Source organism: Vicia villosa, linkage group LG1 (assembly GCF_029867415.1).
Source record: "Vicia villosa cultivar HV-30 ecotype Madison, WI linkage group LG1, Vvil1.0, whole genome shotgun sequence".
Taxonomy (NCBI): domain Eukaryota; kingdom Viridiplantae; phylum Streptophyta; class Magnoliopsida; order Fabales; family Fabaceae; genus Vicia; species Vicia villosa.
In genome coordinates, this window is record NC_081180.1 from 36305557 (window position 1) to 36314176 (window position 8620).

Sequence of the window (8620 nt, forward strand, 5' to 3'; positions counted from 1 at the left end):
AAATCATTCAATTTTGTTACAGGGTATTTATAGACTATTAAAATGGCTCAAGTTAGTGTAACTATATTCTAAGGGCTCCCTAACTAAAATACAGTAAAAATTATACAAAATAAATATTTGATCACTTTAATATGTACATGATAATAATTTAAATTATATTTTATTTTTAGCACACGTTCCTAATTACATAATATATTATATTATATTTAAACAATAACATTATCTTTTTAATTCAATTAACTTTAAATATTTTTAATCTTCATTATTTAATTAAATATATAAAATTAAATCATTAAATAAATATTTATAAGAATTTTGTTTACAAAAAGTTATAAATATTTATTTTAATCTTCATTATTTTTCTATAGCATAAGTCAATAGCATAAGTCCAGTTGCTTTCACACATTCTTTTTTCATGTAAAACATAGTTGCTTTTCAATTTCCATTTCTAAAGTATGTCTATAATCCTCACTTTTGGGTTAATGCATTGATGCAAGAAGCCAAAGTACAAAACCATGCGTTTAATTTGCTTGCATGCTGTAACTAATTTTCCTAATGAAGATAGTTGCACAATCAAATTATAAATAATGGTTTGACTATACTTAAAAATATCAATGTGCCTTTTTCAAGGTTTGCCTTTTGTGTATAACTTTTTTTCCACTTTCCCCTTGTTTCCTATGACAGCATACAAGGGCATGAATGAGTAGTCTTTCTGAGAAGCGTTTTAGGTTATTATCTGTAAATGTTGTTATGTATAAGAATTAATGTTATGTTATTGCTATTAACTTCTCTTTATTTTATTCTTTTTCATATAATAAAGTCGAGAAATTAATGGTTGAACTCAAATAATAAAACAAAAAACAGAAAGACTTCTTCTATTTTGAAGCATGAGCCAATTTCCCTTTAATCAAAACTTTGGAACAGGTAACCTCAAAGGGTTGGTTCAGTTGGCAAATGAGCTTTCTCCAAAAAAGGACGGAACCGGTTAGTACCCGGGTTCGATCCCGGCTGGAGTCAAAAACGCCCTGGGCCACGGTGCCATCGCCTCCGAGCCCGGGTCCGGATTAGTCACGTGAAAAACTTTGGAACAGGCCTTTTATTAGTATTTGCATGGAAAAGAGTTTTGCACAATAAACCTACATACCTCTAGTTTGAACCACTTACAAGTTTTCTGATTAGTACAACCACAAAGAAGTAACAATATAAATTGAAGCACATTACATTCATACATACATGAAAATATTTAAAAATATCTCAAACTTTTAAACGCAATTATGCCACTATTCAGAGAAGAAATAGCTCGTCAAACTCTTCTCCAAAATTGCATCATATATCCATATCACCAACTTTACAGGTTCTTACTTCTTACATATACTTCGTATTTTTCTCATTGTTTTATAGCCTTTCCTTTCATTTCTTTTTAGTTGTGTTGTGATGACTTGTTTGTGAGAGATCTATATGATGCATAACTACAATTTTTTTCTCATTTTCAGGAAATGGCAAAATTTTATGGTGCTTCTGGCTTTATATACAGCATGTGTATCTCCAGTAATATTTGGACTCATGAAGGAACCACAAGCACACTATTTATATATTATAGATAATTTTATTACTTTACTTTTTTGTTTTGATATCATTCTGAAGTTTTTTGTTGCATATGAAGATCACTCTAGTGACTTGGTTGTGGACAATCCAAAACTGATTGTATTACATTATTTAAGAACCTGGTTCTTTGTTGATGTTTTCTGTAACCTTTTACCAAAGGTTGTACATGCTCCACCAATGTTAAATGTTTTACTGCGCCTGCTTCAATATTTAAGGAACGTTGGAAAAATTTATGCTTTTTTGAGTATGTAAGATTAATAAGTTTTTTTTATATTATAAATCTATGATTAATGTTTTGGTTCTATAATAAATAATAATATAATGACTATTGTGTTTTTTTTTTTTTTCAGATTTGAGGATGATTTAAGATGTAATATTTTTAGGGCTCGTTGTGCTAAGTTTGTTTTGGTAAGTTTTTGGACATATTTATATATTATGCTTTTAACACTGTAATAGAAAACAAATATATCTTATTTCAATTATAATAAACTAATAATTTGAATCATTTTAACAGATTCTTCTATCGGATTTGCACTTTGGTGCATGTTATTTATTTTATAGTGCTGCAAACAATGATCCAAAAAGCACTTGGATAACGGAAGCAATGGATCAAAGCTTGTGGACAAAATATGTGGTTTCGAGCTACAGGTTTAGGTCTAGTACATTTAGGAATGTTCATAATGATTTATATATTAATGAGCGAGAAATAGTCTTTATCATTATGTTTATGGCAATCAATAAGGTAATTGTATTATATGTTGTTGGTAATCTGTTAGAATTGATTTGTTCTATAATCATGCCATAGGTTCCAATGTAAACATGAAGCTATATGTGTTAATGCAATCCTTTTAATTGTATTATTAGATGTGTTATATGTTTTGTCAGTGAAAAATATATTTTATTAAATTAACTTCGAAATATTTGGAATAAAAATGAAAAAGTGATATAATTGCCCGACTTAGGAGAGGGATTTTTTTTATGGCAAATAACTATAGATAACATGAGACAAAATGTACAATACATAGTTCAGCTAGTGAAAGACACAAGATGTACACTAAAAGCACACCATGGGCTCACAAAATGTGAGCTTTTTCTTGAATTGTTATTAATATAGTGTTGTTCCACAACCCTTAATATTGAAAATGATTTAAAAGTATTATATGCTAAATTAATTACAAGGTTAAAGAAAATATTATTAAAAATCTTTTATATATATATATATATATATATATATATATATATATATATATATATATATATATATATATATATATATATATATATATATATATATATATATATATATATATATATATATATATATTAATAATTTGTTTCATCTTATCTTCAAGTGGATAGTGTAAGGAACACCGTGTAGGCGTACTAATACTTAGAGAGAGAGTCTCCCTTCTCTCTAACTTTTAAGTTAGGGCAAGGGTTTCTTCATGGAGGTCAAAGATGCGGGGATCATGGAAGGTGAAGGGGGTTGGAACAGAGTTAGGCGAAGCAAAAGCAACTGGAAGAGGTCTCAAAGGTGGGATATAGCTGGGGGAGGTAGAGGAAAAAGGAAGGTGGGGGAAAGAGAGGCTAGTACGTCCTCCTTCATCACGGAGTTTGGGGATAGATGGAAGGCGAAGGATTTGTTTTTAGAATTCAAAGAGCTGGGAGAGATAGATGAGGTGGTGATTCCACCAAAAAGGGACAGGAATGGTAGAAGGTACGGCTTTGTCCGCTTTCTTAATGTGAAGGATGTGAATATGATGGCTATAAAGATGGATAGCTTGGTGCTTGAAGGGAGGAAAATTTTCGCAAACATACCAAGGTTTAAGAGAGGCAACAAGGAGAACGTGAGTTCAGTGAGGAAGGAAGGTGGTTGTTAGGGATGAATTTATGGTATTTTCATGGGTTATTATAACTAAGTTATGCTCTAAACTTAAGCAAAGTGTGCTAGTTTCATGTGTTTTTCAGTAAGAATTGAACTACATATGTATAGTTCATGTTGCGAAGCAAATCGAATCACTTTGGGTATTATTGATGCAGGTTTGGAGCTGAAAAGTAGCCTTATAAGAGCATGAAGAGGAAAGGAAGCTGGACGAATCAAAAGACAAGCAAAAAGGAGAAATTCCTAGAAAGGCCGCGCCGTGAAGGATTCAAGCGTGTCGCGCCAAATCCTCGGTCTCGGGCCGCTCCGCGGGACTCCGTGCCGCGCCGCGGAGACGGCGTATCCAGCCCAACTATTATAAATAGAAGCCCTAGCTCCCAATTAAAAGTGTGATATTTTTTTTTTTGGTGAACGAAATTAGGTGAGAAATTTGATTCTGAAGCAGAGGGCAACCATTGAAGAAAGATTCTACATCAATTGAAGAGATTTTATTGATCATGATGAATTCCTCAATCAACCTTTGTGTGTTCTTCATGTCTATGGAGAACTAATTCTCTTTTGTTGAGTTTAAGGTAGTAGTTAACCTATGATTATGCAATATCGTTGATTAATTCTTGTGAACAATTGTTTGAATTCATTATCAATAAGAAACCTTGTTTTTATGTTAAATTATTGTTAAATCTTTTATCAAAAGAAAAGGTTTAAACTTTTGTCCTAGGTTACTATATTGATTCAATTATCCATAAACAACTGTTGCCTTTTGCCTTTTGTGGCACTGTGGCTTTGGCAGGTTTTGATAAAAAAAAAATCTTTTTAACCAATCACAAATTGAATTGAAGTATATTGTAGTATTCGTGAGACCCAATTTAAAATTTTAAATGAGTGGTATGAATATTTGAAAGATGTATTTTAATCAATTAAATAATTGAAAACTAAAAAATAATATAATATATTAAGTGAAGTCTATTTATACCACCCAATTGAATGGTATCACTTTGAGAAGTTCCACATGTCAACCTTGGGGATAAGGTTGAAATTCAATGAGAGCGTATTGTTGGGCCCCTGGTCAATGATAATGGGTCAACCAGTTAGCCCATTACCTGGAAGATTTATACTCGCAAAAGAAACAAGGGTGCAAATAGTTAGAGTGTTCTAAGAATGCTGAGCTAGCAGATTTTGTCTTTAGTGAGAGTTCAACAACAGATTTCAATTAGCTTCTTTCCTTATAGAGTGGGATGAGGAAGGGAGAAAAAACATCTTTGAGAATATTTTGTTTGTGTAAGATTGGAGAGTTACAACTCTATAAGAGTTCATCCTTGGGCGTCGCGTTGCATGACCTTCATAGGTTTCTCACGTGAGAGACCTCTTTTTATGTGTATTTGCAAAGCAATTTCGGGGTTTTGAACCCCCATAAAAAATCATCTATTTATTTTCACTATTCATCAAAAATATATATTGTTCATCATTATTTTGCAGAAGTTTTTATTTTTCTGGAATTAATAATTCCCACAACATTTTTTTTTAAAAAAAAAAAAAAACAAATCCATCAGGGTAATCTCTCACGTGAGAGACGTACGGTAGCCTGAGTCTCAGCCCCGAGGCAGTTTGAGTGCATGTTTTGATTGGCTTCTACAAACCTCAAAAGCACTTCTAGTTCACTTCAACTTGATAATTGGTTTTATTTTCTTGTTTGGATACTTTTTCAAAATCAATTCTCCTCCTCCAAAAGCAATTCTAGTAGAAGCTACCATTCCTAGCTTTTGAGTTTAGTAGAATCAATTCTACATTTATTATATATTATTTATTACAACTCTTTTAAATTTTCCTATTTTACCCTCTTTAATTTTCATCAATTACTCATTTTCTTTTGATTTGTACTAGAATTTATTACCATTTTGGTAATTATACAATTCAAAATCAATTTTGTTAAAACTATCCAAACAACATTAATTGATAACAATCACTTCTATATTATTGTATCCAAACATAAATCAATTCTTGTAAACTCAATTCTATTAAAATCAATTCTACCAAACTCAATTCTCTCAGAATCAATTCTATCCACCGCCAATCAAAACACACTCTGAGTTTATTCTGTTTTGTAAACCCTTTGATTTCAGTTTTAATACTATAATCTCACTTTATTCACTATCTTTGAGCTTTACAATTCCTGGTTCCTAACAGACTACCTTCCCATGCTTCTCTTTTTGTTTAAACAAGGGTTAGATACATCATGAGTCATTGATTGTTCTTACAAATGAAGCAATACTCTCCACTACCCAATGGAAATAAGCATGTTCATGTTATTGTTTGTACCGGTGCATTTCGTAGAAACATCACCCCAACAACATTTTGTCATCTCTTATAGGACAGTGATGCAGAAATATTTATAATAAAGATTAAATACCTGTTTGGATAAACAATTTATTCGGAGCTTATAGCACAAGTGTTTTATAAAAAGTTTGCATAAGTTATTATTCTAACAATGTATTTAAATTACTTTTATTTTTGCTATATATTATTTTAATAAGTTATTTTTGAGAGGTAATAAAAATAAGCTAAAAAAGTTTATGAATAATGATATAAACTGTTTTAATAAGCTCTTTCAAACAACTTCACAAAACTTAAGACATAAGATAAACTCAAATAAATCAATTCAAACATGCTCATAGTCAGTCTAGTTGATATAATTTTCTTCATATATATACTTACAGTCTACTCCATGCTCTAAAATTTGCATGCATATGCATATAAAACATTGTTATCATTGTATAATACAGTCAATCAAATAGTTATCTCTCTTTGTTGTTTTCTTTGAGACATTTTCCTAAAATATGTACTTATTTTCACTTGTCTTTTGGAAAATTTATCCACTAGTAAAGAACCAGTCATGATACGGTATAAAAAAAATTAAGTTGTTTATTTTGTCAATGACACCTAGTAAGAAACAAGCCTTTAATGCACTTTAAAAGTTTTGTTTTTTGGTATTAGAATGGAAACTGATTTAAAACCATCTCATGAACACAATATAATATCCCCACCTCCATGTTTAAATAATTTCTGCTTTACTTTTGATACAACAACGGTAAAGACAGTATAAACTCATTAAGGTCCACCAAAATTAGAGGACAAAACCTTATATTTCATTCAAATACATATGTAGTTATGATCAAATTTTTAATGAATTGATTTGATTCAAAGTCATATAGTTGTGATATTGATCAACATGAATAAACTCATTGGAATAATTTACCTTTAAAGACTATTTCAAGAAGTAATCAAAACATATATTAGAACAGAATCCAGCTACCTACATAAACAACAGTGAATCACACAAACAAAGCTGTCAATGTTATCAATAAACATATGATTCAGCAGAACCTGATTCTTCTCGTTTATGTCATCTACTAAAGCACTTCACTGCAAAGACTATACACACATAGTCATTTGGGTTGGGATCAACCTGCATTGTTACATGAAGAGTTATGCTCTAGTTCAATATAAATATCAAGAAAATAGTGAAGGAGAGAATTTCAAACCTCATTCTTCTTGTTCGTGCCATCTTCTCAAACTTGCTCTTTGTCACCATCACCAGGGAGTGAAAGCAGAGACTCTACATACATAGTCACTCCGCATCTAAGACTGTAATTATAATAAGAATGTTGCTCTAGAAATTTTCCATTTCTATCGTACTTCACCAATCCATCGTCTTCATCTGTCCCAATAATATCACCACTTTTTGTACAGCACAACGGAAAAAATTCTTTGTTTGGGCAAACGATGAGATCAACCGGAAGAACAAGAGTCATAGTCCAAGAGGAGTTCACTTTGTATTCCTTCATCACCCATATTTCAACCGTATCATTATTATTATCCTTAGTATATACACTGAGAAATTCTTCATATACCCACAAACCATCACATTGCAAAAGATTACCGCCAGAAGCTCGTGGCAAATGCATGTATGAGAGTTTCCTTTCCGTTAAATCAAACGCAACAATAACATCACTTGATAAGTCAAAACGATAAGCCAACCAATGAATAGCTCCCTTATGGAGAGCCCCACCTTTGGGCTCATCCAAAAAGGTACAAGGGAAGTGAGGACCCTTAACTTCTTTCCATGTATTAGCTTTCAATGAGAAGTACTCCAAGTGTAACGGCGGATCATCATACTCATGGTGAGACATTGAAACAACCAAGTAATCTTGGGTTGAATCGTCATACCCAAAACCATAGAAATATTCAGCATCTAAATCGGACCCAAAGGGAGACAAAGGTATCTGTTTGTGAACTCCAGTGGATGGATTCCATAGGAAGATGTTTAAGGAACCGCAGAAAAGTATGAACCCTCTGCATGACCCTTTAACTTCAAACTCATCGGTAAAATACTCTGGAAAGATACAATCAAGGTTGAGTGAAACAGAAGCATTGACATTGTCAAGCGATGCTTCAAAATCGATGGATTGAGACTCATGAGATGAATTTTGTGTATATAGAATTCTACGATTGGATTTTGAGGCTGTGAGTTGAAAATGTGATTTTGCAAAGTTGGGATCATGAGAGATAAGAGAACACCATAACTTACAAACACATTTGAAACGTATAAGAGACTTTACCGGCAACCTCAGTAAGATTTGAATGATCAACTCGTGAGGCAGAAACATGACCAATCTTCTTCTTCTACCAATGTTGTGTTGAGATTTACGTATTTTAGAATTAGTCTTTCTAGTGTCTAATAAAGCTCCTAAATATTAGGAGTAGAAGTTTACTTTTGAATTGGTCTTTTGCTGTAATCTAGTCCTTCCTAATTATAAGGAGGAGTTACCTTCTCTCTTGCACTTTCTGTTATTTGTAAGGCTATTTAAAGCCATGGTTGATTCTGCTATTAATAACAAATATCATTTGCATATTCTGTTCAATAGTTATCATTTGGTATCAAGAGCTTTTATCAAAAGTTTTTGAGAGAGAAACACGTGAGAAGAGTGTGAGAGAAACACGTGAGAAGAGGGTAAAGAGAGATGGCAGAAAGTACCAACAATGGTAGCTTTGTGCAACCAGCCATCCCAAAATTTGATGGCTTCTATGAACACTGGGCAAAATTAATGGAGAATTTCCTTCGTTCAAAGGAATACT

The 8620-nt window shown here is 32.0% G+C and overlaps 1 protein-coding gene across 1 annotated transcript; it reads right to left on the reverse strand.

Annotated features, from left to right (window-relative positions):
* Positions 1-6944: 6944 nt before the first annotated feature.
* LOC131604328 (F-box/kelch-repeat protein At3g06240-like) lies at positions 6945-8155 on the reverse strand. The gene has a single exon (XM_058876776.1). It carries the CDS (start codon positions 8149-8151, stop codon positions 7054-7056), a length of 1098 nt encoding a protein of 365 aa, XP_058732759.1. The 5' UTR covers positions 8152-8155; the 3' UTR covers positions 6945-7053.
* Between the last annotated feature and the right edge of the window lie 465 nt (positions 8156-8620).

Coding starts and splice junctions, on each gene's coding strand:
- LOC131604328 (XM_058876776.1), bottom strand. CDS start 8,151: ATGTTTCTGCCTCACGAGTTGATCATTCAAATCTTACTGAGGTTGCCG.